This window comes from Pseudorca crassidens, chromosome 17 (assembly GCF_039906515.1).
Source record: "Pseudorca crassidens isolate mPseCra1 chromosome 17, mPseCra1.hap1, whole genome shotgun sequence".
Lineage (NCBI taxonomy): Eukaryota > Metazoa > Chordata > Mammalia > Artiodactyla > Delphinidae > Pseudorca > Pseudorca crassidens.
In genome coordinates, this window is record NC_090312.1 from 1,082,405 (window position 1) to 1,103,030 (window position 20,626).

Here is a 20,626-nt window from a genome sequence, read left to right on the forward strand (position 1 = left end):
AGCTACTGAGCCCACGAGCCACAACTACTGAGCCCGCGTGCCTAGAGCCCGTGCTCCGCAACAAGAGAAGCCACCACAACGGGAAGCCCGCGCACCGCAACGAAGAGTACCCCGGCTCGCTGCAACTAGAGAAAGCCCGCACACAGCAACAAAGATCCAATGCGGCCGACAAATAAATAAATAAATAAATAAATAAATAAATAATGTAAAAGGAAAATCTTTAAAGCAGCCAGGAGTTTCTTGGGGTGGGGGAGCAGGTGGCAGAGGATAGCTCCACTCATCTCTCTGGGACTTGGTCCGGCCCGTCGTGGCTGGTACAGCTGTGGGACGTGGTGCAGACCTTCAGTGGGCGGATATGGTGTGTGGTCAAGTCCGTGTATCCCGAGGGGCAGTGTCACTCATGTCACCAGGCAAGTGAGGCTCAGAAGAGGCTGAGCGTCTTGGGTGGCCCCCTGCGCTCGGTGGCAGGGCCGTGATTTGGGCCCCACAGCTCCCCAGCTCTCCCTTAGCCTGATGCAGGCTTTCTCAGGAACTGGGGGACAGTTTTGTCGTCTCTGTCAGGTGCAGAGTACCGACTGTGTGTGTGGGCAGTCAGAGAAGGGCAGGTAGCCTTTTTTGGAGTTCACAGGAGCCTCTGTGGTTGAAATCCAAGGCCTGAGATGCTGATGCACAAGGGATGTGTTGGCCACCCCTGGTAGGAACACAGGCAGGTGCCGAGGCCGGGAGTGAGGCCTGCAGGCCAGTACTCATAGATTCCAAAGCCAGAGAGGCCCCTGGGAGGTCCCCCTCCTGGCTCTTCCTTACAGAAATAGTTCTGTGCCTGGTTCTAGCGTGGGACCAGAGCAGAGACACTCACAGAGGCCCTGGCAGGGAGTGTTGCCGTGGACAGCAGCTGGGGTCTGGGGGAAGCTCCCGGATCAGGAGAGCCCCCAGAGGGGAAGGCTGCAGGGAAATGTGTGAGGGGAGTTCCCAGGCCAGGAGGGCAGCTTACTCTAGGCTGCAGTGACCAGAGGTCAGGGCCTATGAAGAGTGCAGAGCTCGCTGCTGGGAGCCCCAGGAGGCACCAGGCCCCCACAGCCTGCAGCCCCCGGGGGGCGGGTTTGAAGAGGACAGTGAGCAATGACCAGGCCTCTGGGCCCTGACCTCAGACACCCATGAGGTCAGCAGGTGGGTAATGGGTCCAGGCTGGCAAAGGGGTCAGATTTCCTCCTCTCCTCGGTAACCTGTTCCCCCCAGGACCTCCTCAGGTAACCTGACCCCCCCAAGACCTCCCTGGGTAACCTGTTCCCCCCAGGACTTCTCCAGGTAACCTGCCCCCCCCAGGACCTCCCTGGGTAACCTGCCCCCCGCAAGACCTCCCTGGGTAACCTGTTCCCCCCAGGACTTCCCCAGGTAACCTGCCCACCCCCAGGACCTCCCCAGGTAACCTGTACTGCACCGCCCCCCCCCACCCCCACCAGGACCTCCTCGCTCCGCTGGAACTCGGGCACCAAGGAGCGCATGCTCATCAAAGTTGCCGACAGGGAGCCCAGCTTCCTTTCCCCCCAGGGCAACGGCTACCCCCTGGACAGCCAGCCCAGGGGTCGCTCCCGCAGACCCTCTGGGGGACAGCACTCGCCCAGCCTACAGACCTTCACCTCCGACGCGGACGGCCCTGTCTTCTTCTCAGAGCGGAGGCCGTCACCCTTCCTGAAGAGGGCTGAGCTGGGGAGCTGCTCCCCACTGCTGGCCCAGCCCCGCAAGCCCGCCGCCGACTCTCAGCCGTCCTCCCCGCGTTACGCCTACGAGCCCCCCCTCTACGAAGAGCCCCCCGTGGAGTACCAGGCCCCCATCTATGACGAGCCCCCCATGGATGTGCAGTTTGAGGCCAGCGGGGGCTATCAGGCCAGCTCGCCTCGGCGGTCTCCCAGCCGCAAGCCGCCCAAGCAGGCCTCGGCGTCGCCCTACCAGCAGCTGGTGCTCACCAGGCAGAAGTGCCCCGAGCGCTACCTGAGCCTGGAGTACAGCCCGGCTGGCAAGGAGTATGTCCGCCAGCTGGTGTATGTGGAGCAGGCCGGCTCCAGCCCCAAGCTGCGCGCGGGCCCGAGGCACAAGTACTCGCCCCACCCAGGCGGCGGCTCCCTCTCCCTGCAGCCCAGCCCTTGCCTGCTGCGCGACCAGCGCCTGGGGGTCACGTCCGGGGACTACAGCAGCATGGAGGGGCCCGAGCTGCGGTCCGCCCAGCCGCCCATGCCACTACCCCAGGCCCAGGACGATGCCATGTCCTGGTCCAGCCAGCAGGACACCATGTCCTCGACGGGCTGCTCCCCCAGCACACGAAAGAGGAAGAGCAGGAACCCCTCTGCGTGCCACACCCCCAGCGCCCTGTCCACCGAGGGCCCCGGGGACCGCGACCCGCTTGGCCAGCAGCCCCTGACCGAGGAGCGGCCCCTGTGCGGCCCCAGCCTGGCGCCCACAAGGCGTGCAGAGGGCGAGGCGCGTGAGGGGGACGGGACCCGGGGCGAGGCCGAGCCCTTCCTGGCTCAGGCCCGGCTGGCCTGGGAGGCACAGCAGGCCCGCTTGCACATGAAGCAGAGGGGCAGCTGGGACTCACAGCAGGACGGCTCGGGCTACGAGAGCGACGGGGCCGTGCCGCTGCCCATGCCTGGGCCTGTGGTGCGCGCCTTCAGCGAGGATGAGGCGCTGGCCCAGCAGGAGAGCAAAAAGCACTGGCAGAGGGCCGCCTCGGACCGGCTCGCCTTCCCCCAGGCCCTGCTCGAGAAGAGCGTGTCTGTGCAGACCAGCCTGGCCTCCCCGGAGCCCTACCTCCACCCCTCTCAGGTAGGGGCCGGGCCGCGGCCGGGTCCCCGGGCAGGGGTGGTGTGGCTTCACGGTTCCCAGCAGGCGTGAGTGAGGACAGACGGTAGATGCCCCCCAGGCCTCTGCCAGCACGGGGGTCTCTTACCTCGGCTGCTGGCCAGGCCCCGCAGTGCTGCCACGTCACCAGGGGGCTAGAGGCCATGTCCTGATTCCAGGCCACAGAGGCCGCCACCTGCCCACTGAGCCCTGAGCCTCTGTTCTTCCACCTGTGAATGGCTCTCGGGTGAGGAGCTGTGCAGGTAGAGCACCAGGCGCTCCTTGGGTGGCTCAGAGCCTGGGGCCAGGACACATTCAGCAAGCCCCAGGTGGCTGCCAGAACCCCACACTGCAGCTGGAGCCAAGGCAGAAGCCCAGCCTGCGGTGTCTTCCCTGCTCAGTGCTGGGCGTGGGCATCCATCAGGCCCTCGGGATCCTTGTGCACCTGCTGTCCCGGTTGCGTGCAAGGAGCATGGTGCCCAGGGCTTGGTGTGGCCCAGTATCCTCGTTCTCACCTCCTGGTCCCTGACCTTTCACACCAGTCTGCTGCCTGAAGCCAAGGCTGAGGGTCTGCCCTGGCCTCTGCTCAGAGCTGGCAGTGGCCACAGGGCCTCCCGGGGTCAGGATCCTCATGTCCACCCCCAGTCCTGGTGGGGAAGACATGCCCAAGAACTACGGCATCTTAGGTGGCCAGCATCCCCCGGGGCACTTAGTGTTCCTCCAGACTGGAGAGCTCAGAGCAGCATTTCTGTCTGTGGCTTGTAACACAGGAGGACATCAGGACAGATGGGAAGAGGCGGGGGGGCAGGTGGTAGGTGGAGTGTGAACAGCTGCGTCCTGGGGCACCCAGCTCCCAGCGTGTGACCTGGACAGCAGGACGCGTGGGCTCCAGGGGCCTGATGGAGGTCCACTCCTGGCGCTGCCCAGGGAGGTACCTTCCCTGCTTTCAAGACCAAGGGTTGGGGAGGCCAGCACGGGTCTGGGGACGAGAGCCCACCTCCCAGACAGAGGGGACAGGAGCCCCTAAAGAGTGTTGGGTGAGGGGCTGTTATCTGAGTGCAGGTACGTGGAGGCTGTTGGTGGCGGGGGTGGGGGTGGGGGTGCGGCTTGGGGCAACGCTCTCCCTTCCCAGCATCATGGGAGCGGAGGGCCGCAGCCCACGGCCCTCTCAGGCCTGGCTCTGCCCCTCTGCATGGCGTCGCTCTTCCCGATGCCCGAGACTCCAAACGCGATCTTTGTTGGGGAAAAGGGTGCAGCCGTTGTGGCCCAGAGACATTTGTTTCTCTGTCAAATGTTACATCTGGGGGTTTCTGCTGCTTTGTGGGGCTGACCTTCCATCTGAACCAGCAGAAGCCAAACAGCCGCGGCAAGGCCAGTAGGAGGCAGCACCTTCCTGCATCCACGCACGGTCCAGCTCCCTGCCTGGGGAGAGCCCTGTGAGCACTGGGGATGCAGCGTCCCCGGGCCCTCTCCTACCTGGGGCTACGGCAGCCCAAGAAGCTGACGAGACACATGCGCGGCTCCCTCCTGCCCCCAGACCCATGCTGGCCACCCCCAAACCTCGGTCTCCAGACCAGGGCAGGCACCTCCCGGAGGCCAAGCCCGCAGGGTAGAAGTCAGAGGGAGGGCTTCTCTGGGTCCCTGTTAGACCAGTACAAGGTGCAGAGCTGGAAGCCCAGGCCCGGCCTCACCCCACCCCACCCCACCCCGCCCAGGCCTCTTTCCTACAGCAGCTTCAGGTCCCGCTTGGGGTAGGGGGGGCCACATCTCTCACCTGGCTGGGTCACGTGGGGCCCCCACCCCCTCACAGCCCCCCTGTCCTCCCCAGTCTGAGGACCTCGGCACCTGCGCCCAGTTCGAGAGCAGCCGGCAGACCCGGAGCGTGATGCCCAGCGCCAGCTGCGTGTTCCCCACCTTCACACTTCGCAAGCCGTCCTCGGAGACCGACATCGAGAACTGGGCCTCCAAGCACTTCAACAAACACACACAGGGCCTCTTCCGGCGGAAGGTGTCCATTGCCAACATGCTGGCATGGAGCAGCGAGTCTATCAAGAAGCCCATGATCGTGACCAGCGACCGCCACGTGAAGAAGGAGGCCTGTGAGGTCTTCAAGCTGATCCAGATGTACATGGGCGACCGGCGCGCCAAGGCCGACCCGCTGCACGTGGCCCTGGAGATCGCCACCAAGGGCTGGAGCGTGCAGGGCCTGCGGGACGAACTCTACATCCAGCTGTGCCGGCAGACCACCGAGAACTTCCGCCTCGAGAGCCTGGCCCGCGGCTGGGAGCTCATGGCCATCTGCCTGGCCTTCTTCCCGCCCACGCCCAAGTTCCACTCCTACCTGGAGGGCTACATCTACCGGCACATGGACCCCGTCAACGACACCAAAGGTAAGACCCAGACAGGACCCCTGGGCTCTGCCACCAGCTCAAGTACAGGCTGCGGCTAGAGCTTCCGTCTGCGCTGGGTGGCACCTGGCAGCAGCAGGTACACAAACACAGCATCTCCCGGAGGGGCACATCCTTGGCCTCCACTGGGATGCGGGGTCCTCAGGCAGCCCCTTCTCGGCACTGAGGCCCTGAGAAGAGCCACAGGCAGTTGTGGCACAGGGTCCCTCCCTGGCCACGGGCTGACAGGTGGGGGTCTGCTTGAGGACCCATTGCACCCATGTCTCCGCCAGCCGGCATCCACGCCACTCTGAGGCTACCGTCCTGGTCACCCTGCCTGACGAGGGCAGGGAGGCCAGTCAGCCTGTGTGCACTTAGAGCGTTTGCCCTGGCCAGGCTCGCACTATGCCTTGTGGCCATCGCAGGGGGGGCTTCTGAGGGCGGTGAGGGACATGGGCGCCCTGGCCCAGCGCTGGGTCTGAGGGGTCTGTGCCATAGGCTGTTGAGGTGCTGTGAGCTGAGCTGGCCTGAGCCGCCTCAGGCGTTCAGAGGTTGGGACCACCATGGACAGCAGCCTGCTGACGGCTGCCTGGGGTTCCTGAAGGCCATGCATCAGGTCTGTGTGGGCCCCGGCTTGGCCTTCCTTGGGGAGGACTCGGGGCCACGGCCCCGCCAGCCCGGCGGTGCTCGCCTTGGGCTGGGCAGAGTGAGCATGGGGGTGGAGCTGCAGGCAGCGCCTGCCAGCGCAGCAGGCCGTCTGCCGCCCCGTGTCCGTGTCCGTGAGTGTCTGCCGTGCCCGAGGTTGCTCGGTGGGAGCGGCCATCCATGCTGGTCTAGCCAGGGCTTTGCCCCAGCCCAGGTGTGGGGGGCTGAGGCCTGTGCACACAGTGATGAGGGCTGCAGGGCAGTGGGGGGCCCGGGGAAGGTGTGTGAAGCATAGGCACCGTCCAGCACACCAGCCGTTTAGGGGCAGATCTTGGAAGCCGTGAAATGTTTGCTCAGGCTTGCAGTTTTTTGAAGCAGGATCGCCGAACACTGCCGACGGGTCTCCCCAGGGGGCTCCCTGGACGAAGCGGGCAGCCTGGACCTGCCTCTGTCTTCTCAGACCTTCCCAGGAGCAGGTGGGCCCCCAGTGGCTTCATGGTTCACCTCAGCCTCTTCCAAAAATGTCTTGAAACGTCCCTGCCGTGAGCTGGAGGTTTGGAAGTGTGTGTCCGCCGCTCAGCACACAGCCCTCGGGGGCCCCAGGAGTGCTTGCTGAGTGAAAGGTGAGTGAGCCGCGGACAGAGGCCAGAGGCTCCAGGCTGTGCCCGCTCTGGCTGGGGCGTCCATGGAGAGCTGGACGTTGCGGTTTTGCACGGAGGTTAGTGCACTTTCGCCCTAGTGTCTGTGCGATAGGAGCCAGACTGAGAGAACCGAGCTGCAGCCTGGTAGTCATGGTTTTGAGGCCCCGGTGGTCTCTGCCCACAGACCACGCTGGGTCTGTGTGGTCCCGCTAGCAGGGTTCTGTGTCTGTGGGATCTGGTCTTACATCTGTGGCACAGGGTTGCCCTCCAGCCAAAGCCCTGTCTCCAGCCCTGAGACCCACTTCTGGGTGGGCGTTTTCTGCCAGGCCCTGCTCGTCACTGAGCCCAGAGGAGAGGCCTCGATCTCCCTCCCACCGGCCCCTGTCGAGAACATGGGTGCCGGCTGCCAGTCAGGAGGGCAGGCCCCATCAGCCCAGAAGACCTAGCCTGTGCTTAGAAAAAGGAAATGCAGTCCATCCTGGGAGCACCAACGGGGGCAGAGCTGAGCTGGCTCCCGTGTGTGGGGCCTCACGCTGAACCACACTGTCTGCCTTGGCCTCAGAAGCTTTTGATTCATCTGCCAGCACGTGTTTGACATCTGCTGTGTGGTCACCACTCCGAGGGAACAAGGTACCGCACAGTGAACCCCAATTCACGTGACCCCACCCCCTGGCTTAGCCTCGGCTCGCACGTGGTCACACCTTTGTACCAGCCACCACCAGGTGACTCCACAGCCTTTCTGCCCTGGACCTCCCTAAGCGTGCTGTCAGCACAGGCATCGCAGGGATGCTCCGCAAAGAGCACACGGGAAGGCTGCAGACCCTGAGGGCTACATGTGCCTTCACAGCAAGACGCTGCCTTCCAGGTGAAGATGGCAGGACGATCACGTGCATTTACTTGCATTCCACCCTGAACTCACGATAAAAGAACAGTGAAGGAATTTTTTAAAGGCAGAAAAAGAAACCTCACAAGGAAATGTAAAATGCTGCAGCCACTATGGAAACAGAATGGCAGTTTCTCAAAGGATTAAAAATAGAATTATCATAGGACTCAGCAATTCCACTTGTGGGCATACACCCGAAAGATTGAACGCAGGAGCATGAACAGCTATTTGTACACCCATGTTCATAGCAGCATATTCACAATAGCCAAGAGGTGGAAAGCAGCCCAGGTGTCCATTGATGGATGAATAGATAAATGAAGTGTCATCTGTACACATAATGGAATTATTCAGCCTAATAGGGAAGGAACTTCTGGCACAGGCTACAACATGGCTGAATCCTGAAAACATTATGGTGAGTGAGATAAGGCAGACCCAAAAAGACAAATACTGCACGAATCAGACAGATAACTGTATGAGATCCCTAGAGTAGTCAAGTTCATGCAGAATGGTGGGTGCCATGGGTTACGGGGAGGGAGACATGGAGAGTTGTTTGATTCGTACAGACTTCCCATTTTGGGAGATGAAGAAGTGCTGGAGATGGATGGTGGTGATGATTGCACAGTAATATGAATGTAATTAATACCCTGAACTGTACAATTAAAAATGGTTAAGATAGCAGATTTTATGTTACGTATAATTTATCACAATAAAAAATACTAAAACCCACCAGGACAAAGAGAATGGAAGAGGAAGAACAACTATGCTTTGGAAGCTGAAAAGCATATGGACGAGTGGCTGGAAACTGACTTGGCCGACCAAGAAACGTGGATCCCAAGCAGGTGGTGGGGAAGCTGACAAGTCGAAGCAAGTAGCAAACCCTAAAAAGCGCAGCAGTGGGTGGAGCCAGCTTCCTCCAGCAGTGGTATGGAAGTGGGAGTGACCACGGAGCTGAAAACAAAAGGACTAGTTGAAGGTCTGTTTAGGAAGCAAAGCAGCTACAATGGAGTAGCCAAGGTTAAAGACTGCACCCAGAGCATCTGGACTCAGATCTCAGCCACTTTTCCAAAACAGGCCATACTCTGAGCCATAAAACAAGTCTCAATAAAGGTTAAAGAATGTGAGTCATAGGGTGGTCCAGTGGGTAAGACTCCACACTCCCAATGCAGGGGGTGCGGGTTTGATCCCTGGTCAGGGAAGTAGAACCCACACGCATGCCGCAACTAAGAGTCCACGTGCCGTGACGAAGAAATCCGCGTGCCGCAACTAAGACCCGGCACAGCCAAAATAAATACTAAAAAAAAAAAAAAAGAATGTGAGTCATAGAAAGTGTGTTCTCTAACCACAGTGGAATTAAATTGGCAATCAGCAACATAAAGATATCTGGAAAATCCCTGAGTATTTGGAAACTAAAGAACATACTACTGAACAATCCATGGGTCAAATAAAAATGAAAAAGGAAGGTGCAGAGTATTTTGAATTGAAAGAAAATGAAAACAAAACATTAAAATTTGTGTGATGCAGCTAAAGCAGTACTTAGAGGGAAATTTATGGCGCCTAACTGTATTAGGAAATAAATCAGTTACCTCAGCTACTTTAAGAAACTTAAAAAAAAACAGTGAGAGGAAATTATATCAAAAAGTAAGGAGGGGCTTCCCTGGTGGCGCAGTGGTTGAGAGTCCACCTGCTGATGCAGGGGACACGGGTTCGTGCCCCGGTCCGGGAAGATCCCACATGCCGCACAGCGGCTGGGCGCGTGAGCCATGGCCGCTGAGCCTGCGCGTCCGGAGCCTGTGCTCCGCAACGGGAGAGGCCACAACGGTGAGAGGCCCACATACCGCAAAAAAAAAAAAGAAAAAGGATAGTAAGGAAATACTATGAACAACATTATGCCAGTAAATATGACAATTTAGAGGAAATGGACAAATTCCTTGAAAGACACAAACTACCAAAGATCACTCAATAAAAAATAGATAACCAGAAAAATCATATATCTGTTAAAGAAATTGGTACTTTATGAAACTTTCCCACAAAGAAAATTCCAGGCCCAAATGGCTTCACTAGTGAATTCTATCAAATATTTCATTGTTTGTGTAGCAATTAACTCAGAAAATTGAAGTGGAGGGAATATTTCCCAATTCTCTCTATATCAAAATTAGAAAAGGGCATTACCAAAAATTTGAAAGAGAAGCACAGATAGTATCCCTCATGAGGATAGGACAAAAATGAACCATATTTTAGCAAATTAAATCCAAGAATATATTAAAAGGATAATGCATCTTGAATAAGTGGGGTTTATCTGAGGAATGAAAAGTTGGTTTAACATTCAAAAATCAATCAATGTAATTTGCCATATCAACAGAGTAAAAAAAAAAAATAATAAGATCATCTCAATAAGTGTAGGAAAAGCATTTGACAAAATCCAACATTCCATTCCTGATTAAAACACTTGGAAGAGAAGGGAGTCTCTTCAACCTCGTATACACATGTATCTTTCCTTGCCCTGTCAGCCTGGGGCCTAGAAGCAGTGACACCCCAAGAGCATTGAGGACACCTGACCCGCAGCTCTTGGTTTCTACCATTTTCCATTAAAAGGAACCAGAGCTGTCTGGAGAAACAGCTGATTCTAAGGCTGGGGTAGGGAATGTACAAGATGCAGTGCCTGAAGGGAGGATGTGCCAGAGGGGAGATGACGGGGCGTGTCACAGGACACGGGTCACAGGACACAGAGCTCCCCGGGGCCAAAGCTGGAGCACTTTAAGGAACAGAATAAAGTCATATGGAACTGTAAGCTGACAATGTAAGATGAATGAATGAATGTAAGATGAATGAATATGATATAAATGATTAGATAGATATATGGGACTTCCCTGGTGATCCAGTGGTTAAGACTCCACACTTCCACTGCAGGGGGTGCGGGTTCGATCCCTGTTTGGGGAGCTAAGATCCCCGAATGCCGCACAATGCGGCCAAAAAAAGAAAGAAAGAAAAAAAGAATTACAAATAATTTATGTAGGTAAGAGGGTCCACCATGAGGGGAGCGTGAATCCCACCTCAGTGTGGGCTGTGTGCCTCGACTTCCTTCCAGAGCACGGGATGGGGGGATGGAGGGTCCGAATCGACAGCGCTGAGTTATTTTGTGCGGGGGGTGTGTGTGTGGGGGGGTGCCCAGGTCAGCCAGAGAGGGGAGCCAGGCCCCTCTCTCTCGCTCAGCACCCACTCAGCCCCTGGAACGCAGCCACGTAGGAACCAGATGGCTGGGCTGCGGCCCTCTCAGGGGGCTCCCTACCCCTGCCTTTCTGTCGGCCAGCGGGTCATGAGCTGACCACATCCTCTCCCCACTGCCCAGGGGCACGTTCCTGGCACCTCCCCAGCCACACGACCCAGGTGTGCCCACACACCCACCCCTGTGCCCAGGACTCTGAGCGAGACACCCGCCCCCGCCCGGCACTCCCCTCCTCCTCTGGCGGGGCATCAGCCCATCTCCCTCTGAGGAGTCCAGCAGGCTGGGGCAGTGACCTCCCAGCTGCCCAGGGTCAGCCCCGAGCGGGACCGTGTGGGCACGTGTTCCTCTTTGTGTTCTGTGGCCTCACCCTTTGTTTGCTCCCCAGTGACACAGCACATGAAAGCGCTTCTGGAAAGGAACAGTAAGAAGAAGTCCAAGTTGAGAAAGAAACCCAAGCCTTATGTTGAGGAGCCGGATGGTAGGGCCTCTCCCGCAGCCCCTGTGCGCTGCGTCTGCACAGCTCTGCTCTCCGGCCTCGGCCGCCTGGCCTCCTCTCTCTAACCGCTTCTGGGCTGGGGGGACAGCGGGGGGACACTAACCGTCAGGTCTCCTCCTGAGTGGGCTGGAAGCCCAGGTCGTCGACAGGGCTCCTGGGAGAGGCCACACCTGCCCTGCGCCTTTCTCCACGGTGCTCAGAACAATTTCCAACGTGCGTGCTGGGTTCTCAGTGGGGCGGGGCCTGCTGGAGGCACGCCGAGGTGAGGGAGTGCCCTGTGGGCAGGTGCCAGCCCAGCCCTGACCTCCAGCCGGGCCACCCCTGGGGCTGGGGGCCAAGCCTGGCATTGTTTCCCTGGGGCCCCCAGCACAGCCCACCCCCACCCAAGCTCCAGAGAAGCCCTGTTAGCCCAAGGCTGTGCTCTCCTGGCCAGGAGACCCAGCCGTCCATTTCTGCCCCATGAGCCTCCCTTCTTGGCACCAGGGCCCTGGGACCAGCCCCCATCCCACCTGTACCTGGTTACCCACACTTGCCCCACTCTTCTTCCTGTGAGACTCACCCTTGGCACCCCTTCCTCTGGGAAGCTCTCTGGCTACATGCTAGCCTCACCAGAAGAAGGGGGGCAGCCACAGTCCAGGCTTCCCAGCCGCCCTTGGGGCCCTGTCCTTGGGGAAGGAGCTTTGAGCTCCTGCCTGAGCCCATCCACTGGAGTCCCGATGCAGCAGTGAGGGGGGGCTGGGGGCACAGAGTGCAGGCTCCTGTGGGCCGGGGGTGGTTGGAGCTCCGAGTGGGTCAGAGGAGGGGGCTAGTTCCCCCAGGACCCAGCAGAGTCCGTGCCAAGAGGTGGCAGGTCCTGGCCACACCCAGCAGCCTTCGAGGTTCTTGGCCTGGGCACCTGGCACAGCAGCAGAGGCTCTGGGAGAGCTGCTTTGTCGGTCGCTCTGGGGGCCGCTATCTCTCCGCTATCCCATGCCCTGGCAAGGCCAGAACGGGGCAGTGGACTCAGAGGCCCCCACAGCACCATGTGGGTTTCCCTGGGTTGGCCACGGGCACTCAGACACCCCATAGTCTTGGCCCAGGAGGCTGTGCCCTGGCAGCAGAGGTGCCCCAGCCCTGAGACTCCAGGCACACGAGGCCTCAGTCCTCGGACTCCAGCAGCTGCAGCCCTCAACTGAGCCCTCACTCCATGCCAGACTGAGGTCAGCCCTTCATGGGCACCTGTCCCCATCCTACAGAGAGGAAATAAGGCCTGGAAAGGCTGCACCACAATCGCCAGGTGAGAGGTGGTGGCCCAAGGATATTCAGATCACAGCCTGTTGGAGAGGCCGGTTTGGTCCCAGGAAGCCCTGTGACACGAGGTCAGGGCAAGTCTGCCCACGGCCCCGAGCCCAGGGACAGGAGGCTGTCACCCAAGGGAGGGGTGGGCACGCTCCCAGGGTGGGGAAAGCGAGCAGGCGCCGCCCGCTGCCCTGCCGCCAAGCACTCTCTGGGCTCCCGGTGCTCAGGCTGCAGCCCAGGTCCCGTTGGCTTGAGCACCATCCACTCTCCCTGGGCCCAGAGCCTGCCCACGTGGGCCAGTGGCGGAAGGTTCCACGTGCTGTGTCCCAAGCTGGCTGAGTGGTAGCTGCAGCTAGGATTCTCCGTTTGGGTCTGTGGGGCCCCAGGGACCTGAAAGATTCTTCACGGTTTAAACCCCTATAAGAAACGTTTGTTTTCACTTTGATTACTCTAAAACAGACTCCCCTTACCAGTTATAACGACGGAAGTATTTTGCGGTAACTAGAAACGAAAAGGTTTACACGCATCAGACATGTTTGTGTTCTTCACACTGAGGTTCACGGAACCCTGTGTCCTCAGACAACTGCTTCCTTTAAAAAAGACTCTGTTTGTATTTGAGACTTGGGTCCAGAGGCACCCCTCAGGCAGGGAGGCCCAGCAGAGGCAGAGCCTTACAGGGAGCGGGTCTGTCCTGAGCCTGGAGGCACACGGTCGGCCCATCCGTCTGTCCGTGGTCTGGGGCAGCCCGGCCCGCATGGCTCCTGTCTTGCTGCTGCTTCCCTTGGCCTGGGCCAGGAAAGATGCGCCACACCTTTCAGACCCTCCCTGGCTGGGGCCTCCTCCCCACTCCCTCTCCCCCCTCCTCCCTTTGCCTCCAGCCCCCCCAGCCCCATCCCCCGCCCCAGCACACCGTATCTGGAAAGACCCGTGGCCTGAGGTCTTTGCCCTCGGATTGCTGGCCCTGCCACCCTCCATGACCACCAGCTAGAACTTCTGCTTTCAGGGGTGAGGTTTTAGAAAGCCCCCTCCCTTGAGAAAGGAGACAATTCCTCCTGTCACCTTCAGCCCTCAGGCAGAGTCACCATGTGGTCCTTCCCCAGCATTGCCCTCCCAGCGAAACCCAGGCTCAGGGCACAGGGCATCCCCTCCACACTCATGCCCCTCCCAAGTGAGCCAGGCCCTGGGCCTCCCTCTCCCTGACCCCCACCCAGGCAGCCAAGCAGGCATGAGATCCTGTGGGCTAAGGCCTCTCCCTGGGCTGCCCAGGGCCTCTGGCTGGAAGCTGGGCTGCAAGAGAGCTGGGCCTGCTGCCCAGCCCCTCGCAAAGCTCCCTCCTCCAGTGCTGGCTCAAGGCGATGGGCACTGAGTGCCTGCAGGCGTGCAGCACATGGAGGTCACCCTTCTCAGGGGACCCCCCCCAGGCCCTGCCCCGTCCTGCCTGCGACTCCCCCGGGGGAATAGACCTCATCCCCAGCCTGACCTTCCTGGCCAGGGGGAGGGTTGGGTAGGCTGGCGGAGGGCTTCCTTCTTCAACCTGGCTCCCCTGGAGGAGAGGGCAGTGCCCCCTTGCCTCTTCACATGAGTGAGGACCCACTGCCTGGGCGGGGCGAGCAGCAGGCAGGAGGCTGGCCGGGCCTGGGCGCCAGGTTCCTGCAGGAGCCACCTCTCCTCACCCCTCTTGCTGCTCCCTCCTCAGTCACTGGTTGGCCTGCAGCCTCTGCTCCCACTCATCCATGCCAAGCCAACTGGCACCATTCTTTTCCAGGGGTGGCAATAAGCACATACGCCAAGTACTGTTACCACAAGCTGCAGAAGGCGGCCCTGACTGGAGCCAAGAAGGTACGAGCTCCTCCCAGAACCGCTGGGCAGGGGTGGGCAGGCAGCCTGTGCCGGCGATGCCCGGACAGAGTCCAGCGGGAGGGGGGGGCAGCCTGTGCCAGCGATGCCCGGACAGGGTCCAGCGGGCAGAGGTGTGCGGGCAGCCTGTGCCGGTGATGCCCAGACAGAGTCCAGCGGGGGGCGGGGGGCAGCCTGTGCTGGCGATGCCTAGACAGGGTCCAGCGGGCAGCCTGTGCCGGTGATGCCCGGACAGGGTCCAGCGGGCAGCCTGTGCCGGTGATGCCCAGACAGAGTCCAGCGGGCAGAGGTGGGCGGGCAGCCTGTGCCGGCGATGCCTAGACAGGGTCCAGCGGGCAGCCTGTGCCGGTGATGCCCAGACAGGGTCCAGTGGGCAGGGGTGGGCGGGCAGCCTGTGCCGGTGAGGCCCAGACAGAGTCCAGCGGGCAGGGGTGGGCGGGCAGCCTGCACTGGCGATGCCTAGACAGGGTCCAGCGGGCAGCCTGTGCCGGTGACGCCCAGACAGGGTCCAGCGGGAGGCGGGGGGGGGGGGCAGGTGGGGCACTTAACGGCTCACAGTGCGGAGGGTGCCACTTGGAGCTTCTGATGCCGCAGGTGGCCCAGCAGGAGGCGCCTCTGGTGACTCAGGGGCCAGGGAGTTGGGGGTCCCCGGCTCGGGCCTGGGGCTCACAGGGACGAGAGGACAGAAGGAGGAAAGAGGGCGGGTGAGCCAGGGGCAGCCCTTGCAGGGGTGTAGGGGGAGGGAGGGCTGGGAGCTGGGCGCCAGGCCACACTGGGACAGAGAGCTGGGCCGCCTTTGCAGGGGCTGAAGAAGCCCAACGTGGAGGAGATCCGGCATGCCAAGAACGCTGTGTTCAGCCCGTCCATGTTTGGCAGTGCGCTGCAGGAGGTCATGAGCATGCAGAGGGAGCGCTTCCCCGATCGGCAGCTGCCCTGGGTGCAGACTCGGCTGTCGGAGGAGGTGCTTGCACTCAACGGTGACCAGACGGAAGGCATCTTCAGGTGCCCTGCAACCTGGGCCCCGGGCCCCTGCCTCAGAGCAGCCAGAGAAGCCCCCTGAGAGGCCAGCATGCAGGCAGGGAGGGCAACTTGGAGCAAATAGAAGGGCCGGGCGCTCTGCGGCCAGGAGGGTGGGGAGGGCCCCATCTTTAGGAGGTGAGTCAGCAGGGCTCTCGCTCCTGAATGGCAGCACACCGGAACCCAGACAGGAGAGCTAGCCAGGGACAGTGCCCTTGCAGAAATGGCCAGCAGGGGCCCAGAGGGTACTTGGACACCAGCCATGGGCAGGGCCTGGAAAGATGCGGCAGCCCCCAGCAAACGGCCGTCACCTGAGAGTGGAGGTGACGGCCCTGCCCCATGGAGGGCGGCACATGGCCAGGCACCTGCCGTCGTGACTCACCTACCCAAGACCCAGGACAGGCGGGGAAACAGGCTTATGGCTTTGGGCCTCGGGGACCATTCTGAGGAAGGGATCTGCCTGGGGGCAGTCAGCAGAGGGATGAGGGATGGGGGCCTGGGACAGGGGACCCCAGCCACACCTCCCTCTGGTAGGAAAGAGGCCATTTGGGCAGAGAGAGGTCAGGCAGCCTTGACCCTGAGCAAGCCCAGCTCCTCCTCCCTGAGACCTGCCCTGTGCTTGGCAGAGTCCCTGGGGACATTGATGAGGTGAATGCCCTGAAGCTACAGGTGGACCAGTGGAAGGTGCCTACAGGCCTGGAGGACCCCCACGTCCCAGGTAAGCCCCCAGTCCCCTCAGCAGCAGGAGCAGCTCGGACGGTTCAGCCCTCCCTGCTTTCCGTCGTGAAGGGACAGCCCTCTGGTCCATTTCCAGCACAGACGTCCCCCTGCCGTTGGACAGCCTCCGCGGCGCCTCCCTCCGCTTGCCTGCGCACGGTGGCTGCACAGCCTCTCTTGGTTCCCGGCGCTCGGGGTCAGTCCAGGCCCTCAGGACCAGGAGCCCGCAGGCCTCCGGCCGCGCAGTCCACACGGCTGGGTGGACACCTCCCGTCTGGTCCTGGCCCCTCGCCCCCACTCCCGACACACACGGCCGCTTTCGCCCCTTGCTGCTGGTGGGGCGGGTCCCCGACTGCCCCGCCCAGCCGAAACCCCCGCGCTGCGTCCCCAGCGTCGCTGCTGAAGCTGTGGTACCGGGAGCTGGAGGAGCCCCTGATCCCCCACGAGTTCTACGAGCAGTGCATCGCGCACTACGAGAGCCCCGAGGCCGCCGTGGCCGTGGTGCACGCCCTGCCCCGCATCAACCGCCTGGTGCTGTGCTACCTCATCCGTTTCCTCCAGGTAGGCGGTGCCGCCCCTCCGCGCCCCGCCCCTCCGCGCCCCGCCCCGGCCCACCCGCAGCTCCCCGCTCCCCGCGCAGGTGTTCGTGCAGCCCGCCAATGTGGCCATCACCAAGATGGACGTCAGCAACCTGGCCATGGTGATGGCGCCCAACTGCCTGCGCTGCCGCTCGGACGACCCGCGCATCATCTTTGAGAACACTCGCAAGGAGATGTCCTTCCTGCGCGTGCTCATCCAGCACCTGGACACCACCTTCATGGAGGGCGTGCTATAGCGCGTGGGCACCGAGGGACCGAGGGTGGGGACAGAGCCTGCCCGGCTGCGCCCGGGCAGGGGGCACGCGGGGAGGGGGGAGGGGACGCCCGAGAAGCGGAGGTAGCATGCCGGCTCCGCCCATGCCCGCCCCAGCCCTGGAACCCGCATCCCCCGACCCGGGCCCTCGGCCTGAAGGCGCAACCAAGGCAGAGGGGCTGCGGGAAGGGCGCCTCTGCCCCGCCCCGGGCCTCGTGGCCGTGTCGTTCGGCGCTGCCGCGCCCACCGCCAGCCGCGGTCCGGCCGCGAGAAAGTGCCTTCTGTTTCCTGGAGCCAAGTGACACTGCCCCTCCCGGCCGGCCCGAGAGCACAAGCCGCCCTTGCTGGGGCGAGCCGCCTTGCTGGGGCTGCTGCGCTCAGCTTGGCCCCGGCCCAGCCCGGCTGCCCATCTTCCTCTTCCTCTGCCCTCCCCCTGACCTGGGGGGGGGGTCTCCTGATCTGCGACTTCCGCCCTCCCCAGTCCCTTCCCGCCCCCTCCCCTTGCCACTTGTGGCCTCCAGCGTGGTGACTGCACAGGAGTTTGGGGGCTCCAGGGCTCTGGGCTTTTCACCACCAGAGCAGAACCTGGCTGGTGCTGGGCCCGATAGGCTCTCTCTGGGTAGAAAGGGGCCCCCAAGCCAAAGTCCTCTGGGGTTGGGGGCAGGGTTGGGCAGGCATTCTTTGGGCAGGGTGGGGGAGGGGCAAGAGTATTTTTTCTTCGTGTAACTATAAATTCAGAATCTATCCCGCATCCCAATCCGCCTGTGTATAGAGAGATAAATAGAGCGAAAGATATAAGAACTAAATTTGCTAATGACATAGTCTTAACCCAAATGTTATTTATTTGAGGCTTCTCCCGTCCTCTGCAGACAAGTTGAGATCATTCCTTCATTTTCTTCTCCACCCTCTTGGCTTCTGACCAAAAATCAAACCCTGCCCCATCCCCATCCAGGACCTGCAGCAGATGAGAGGGAAGGAGCCCTGAACTGGGGGACCAGAGGGGCACCGGCGACTGCCCTTCCTCGAGGCCAGAGCCGGGGCGGGGGGTAGGGTGGGTGGGTGGAGGGGAGGTATCTAGACTCTCAGTTTGTACATTTTCCAATTTGTAATTTGAGTTCCAATTGTGGTAAAACTTAATTTCTCCCTGGTTATATATATATATATATATATATATATATATATATATATATATATATATATATTTAGAGTTGAGTTTTTATTTATTAAGAACAAAAGAACCCAGTCCTGCCGAGGCCCGGTGTCCACTGGGGGAGCGTCCTCAGTCCGGGGGTCTCGGGGCCTGGGTAGGGGCGGCCCGGCCACAGACTCTCGCTCTGATGCACGGACTCGAGAGATGACAACACTTTGTGTGAATAAAGTACGTATGGACACTTGCGAGCCTGTCGCATCCCATTCCTTCCAGTTGCGGCGGGGCAGCTATCAGCGGCCAGTCGGTAGCTGGTGTGGGCACCAGGGTGGAAGCCAGGCCAAGGGAGAATGAATTGGGGGCAGCAGGGGGTGGGGGGGAGAGCAAGGCAGCTTCCCGGGAACGGGGACGAGACTCCAGGTAGGCGCGCAAGGTGCGAGGCACCTGGGGTATCACAACTGAGCCCGAAAGCCCTGCTTGATTGGGAGGGGAGCTTTTTCTGAGCTACCTTACCCGCAAGCTGGCATAGGCTTCTAGGCAGTGTTTATTCACCACCTCTCGGTTCAGCACCCAGCTGGACAGGCAGATTGCCCCACCGGGGTGGGGGGTGGGGCTTCCTAGGGGTTGGGGGAAGAGACAGGGCGGGTACCTCGCCCACGTGAGAGCAACCAGCCTCCGAGGGCGGAGGGACAGGGCCCGCATGCCCGGCAGCGCCCCGTCCCCAGCCCGTATCCCTGTTCCCGAAATCGCCCGCACCCGCGTCTCACACTCGAACCCCACCGTCGGGAGGCCCCGCCCCCCACCCCTTTCCCAGCCGGACGGCAGGGCGGCGCGCCCCTAAATCCCAGAGAAGGAAGTGTCGGAACCGCCCGGGGTCCGGGGAACAAGCAAAGCCCGGGGGGTGGGGACGAGCTCCGCGGCCGCCGCCGGAACCCAAAGCGCGAGGTCGCCGACACCAGGGGACTTACGTTAGCGCAGCACCGCCCTCGCGTGACCCTCTAGCCGCTTCCGGCACGGAAGGACGATGTGGGCGACGCGCGGAGTGCTGCGGACCTGGGCCCTCGGCTTGGCGCGGTCCCCGGGGACCCGGGCCTACGGTGGGGGCGGGGGCGTCTCCTACACGCAGGGCCAGAGCCCAGAGCCGCGGACGCGCGAGTACTTTTACTACGTGGATCATCAGGGCCAGGTGGGCGGGGCCGGGGCCTGAGGGGGGCTCCCGTGAGAGGCAGGGCCTGGTGCCGGGTTTCTGCGGGTCGGGGCCAGAGGGAAGACCCTGTGAGGGGCGGGGCCTGAGTAGGCGGGGTCTTTAAAGTAAGGGTACCCGACCTCCGCAGTCGCGCTGGACAGACTGGGGCGCCCGGCCCCGGCCCCAGAGGGTTAGGTCCGAGCGGCCCACCTCCCACACGTGGTTACGCCCTGCGCGCTTTGCATCCCCAGATCCTGCGGCCCCCAGGTCGGGGCCGCCCCGCCTGCTTTGGAAGCCCTGGAGGGGGCATCCTACATATACAGGAGGAAGCAAGTCAGATAGCCTCCGCGGAGGAGGGGCACATCTCATTAGAAACTTGAAAGGGGGAGGGAAGAGGCGCGGGAAAGGCATGCCAACCCAGAGGACCTGTGCATGAGGAAGCAAGGCCGGGGGTGCGGGGTAGATGTGGAGAAAGAAGTCTGCAGGGCCCCCAGGCTTACCTTCCACGCGCCTCCCTGCACACGGTGTGCACAGACGAGCAAAGAAAGCGGACACTGGCCCGGGCTCAGGCCCGCCCAGGCCTTCTCTCCCTGGGGCCGGCTCTGTCGGGATTCCCCCTGGGACTCAAGGGCCACGGTCTGCCTCTCTACAGCTTTTCCTGGATGACTCCAAAATGAAGAACTTCATCACCTGCTTCAAAGGTACTGATGCGCCCTCCTCCCCCACCTTCCCTCTTCCTTCGGGGAAGGCCCTGAAGGGCCCCGCTGCCCAACCACACCAAGGGCACTGGCTGTCCTGCGCTCAAAAGCCCCCTATCTAGAGTGAGGCCTGGGAGGCTGTCCGACCGCCGGCGTCTGCCCTTGGTGTGACCCAGGGCGAGCCCCCTGCCTGGGGCAGTAGGGCCTAGGGGGCCTCGGGGCCCGGCATGCTGAGCAGTCGCGGCCTCCCCCCCACCACAGACCCGCAGTTCCTGGTCATCTTCTTCTCCCGCCTGAGACCCAACCGCAGCGGGCGCTACGAGGCCTCCTTCCCCTTCCTCTCGCCCTGCGGCAGAGAGCGCAACTACCTACGCTGCGAGGACCGTCCCGTGGTCTTCACGCACCTGCTGGCCGCTGGCTCCGAGCCCCCGCGCCTCTCCTACTGCGGCGGCGGCGAGGCCCTGGCCGTGCCCTTCGAGCCGGCGCGCCTACTGCCCCTGTCCTCCAATGGGCGTCTCTACCACCCGGCGCCGGAGCGCGCAGGTGGCGTGGGCCTGGTGCGATCGGCTCTGGCCTTCGAGCTCAGCGCCTGCTTCGAGTACGCGCCCGGCGCGCCCGAGCTGCCCTCGCACGTGCACTGGCAGGGCAGCCGTTTCGCCCTCACCATGGACCTGGCCCCGCTGCTGCTCGCCACCCCGCCGCCCTGAGCGGCGGGCTCGCAGCCGCTGGTGCCCCCAGCCCCGCTGCGCCCCCCGGGCTGCGTC

General features: G+C 61.8%; 2 protein-coding genes and 1 long non-coding RNA gene across 17 annotated transcripts in view; 2 read left to right on the plus strand and 1 right to left on the minus strand.

Annotated features, from left to right (window-relative positions):
* ARHGAP39 (Rho GTPase activating protein 39) overlaps positions 1 to 18,229 on the plus strand; it is a 73,815-nt gene extending 55,586 nt beyond the window's left edge. For 4 of the 14 annotated variants that reach the window (XM_067712465.1, XM_067712474.1, XM_067712466.1 and 1 more), the window contains 8 exons: positions 1,461 to 2,820; positions 4,664 to 5,225; positions 11,000 to 11,092; positions 14,154 to 14,227; positions 14,840 to 14,949; positions 15,122 to 15,247; positions 15,889 to 16,540; positions 16,620 to 18,229. In XM_067712465.1, coding sequence (XP_067568566.1) covers positions 1,461 to 2,820; positions 4,664 to 5,225; positions 11,000 to 11,092; positions 14,154 to 14,227; positions 14,840 to 14,949; positions 15,122 to 15,247; positions 15,889 to 16,540; positions 16,620 to 16,814 — 3,172 coding nt within the window. In that variant the 3' untranslated portion in view covers positions 16,815 to 18,229. Of the gene's footprint in view, positions 1 to 1,460; positions 2,821 to 4,663; positions 5,226 to 10,999; positions 11,093 to 14,153; positions 14,228 to 14,839; positions 14,950 to 15,047; positions 15,248 to 15,888; positions 16,541 to 16,619 lie in introns of those variants that run through there. The other 10 variants (XM_067712472.1, XM_067712468.1, XM_067712473.1 and 7 more) reach the window with 10 other exon arrangements.
* LOC137210559 (uncharacterized) lies at positions 17,651 to 18,595 on the minus strand. The gene is made up of 2 exons (XR_010936613.1): positions 18,492 to 18,595; positions 17,651 to 17,786 (listed from the first exon to the last, which is right to left on the minus strand). It is a non-coding gene; the product is annotated as an uncharacterized lncRNA (long non-coding RNA).
* On the plus strand, positions 18,380 to 20,599 carry C17H8orf82 (chromosome 17 C8orf82 homolog). Of its 2 annotated transcripts, XM_067712523.1 has the most exons (4): positions 18,380 to 18,585; positions 18,938 to 19,164; positions 19,817 to 19,865; positions 20,124 to 20,599. In XM_067712523.1, the coding sequence occupies exons 2-4, from the start codon at positions 19,003 to 19,005 to the stop codon at positions 20,567 to 20,569; spliced, it is 657 nt and encodes a 218-aa protein (XP_067568624.1). In that variant the 5' UTR covers positions 18,380 to 18,585; positions 18,938 to 19,002; the 3' UTR covers positions 20,570 to 20,599. The 2 variants fall into 2 exon arrangements, with proteins under 2 accessions (XP_067568624.1, XP_067568623.1); XM_067712522.1 differs by lacking the exons at positions 18,380 to 18,585; positions 18,938 to 19,164 and having other exon boundaries at positions 19,498 to 19,865.
* The last annotated feature ends 27 nt before the right edge of the window (positions 20,600 to 20,626 follow it).

Excerpts from the sequence above, each read along its gene's own strand:
- C17H8orf82 (XM_067712522.1), top strand. The coding sequence starts at position 19,628 with ATGTGGAGAAAGAAGTCTGCAGGGCCCCCAGGCTTACCTTCCACGCGC. Across the intron at positions 19,866-20,123 it reads CTTCATCACCTGCTTCAAAG|ACCCGCAGTTCCTGGTCATC; the intron begins GTACTGATGCGC and ends CCCCCACCACAG.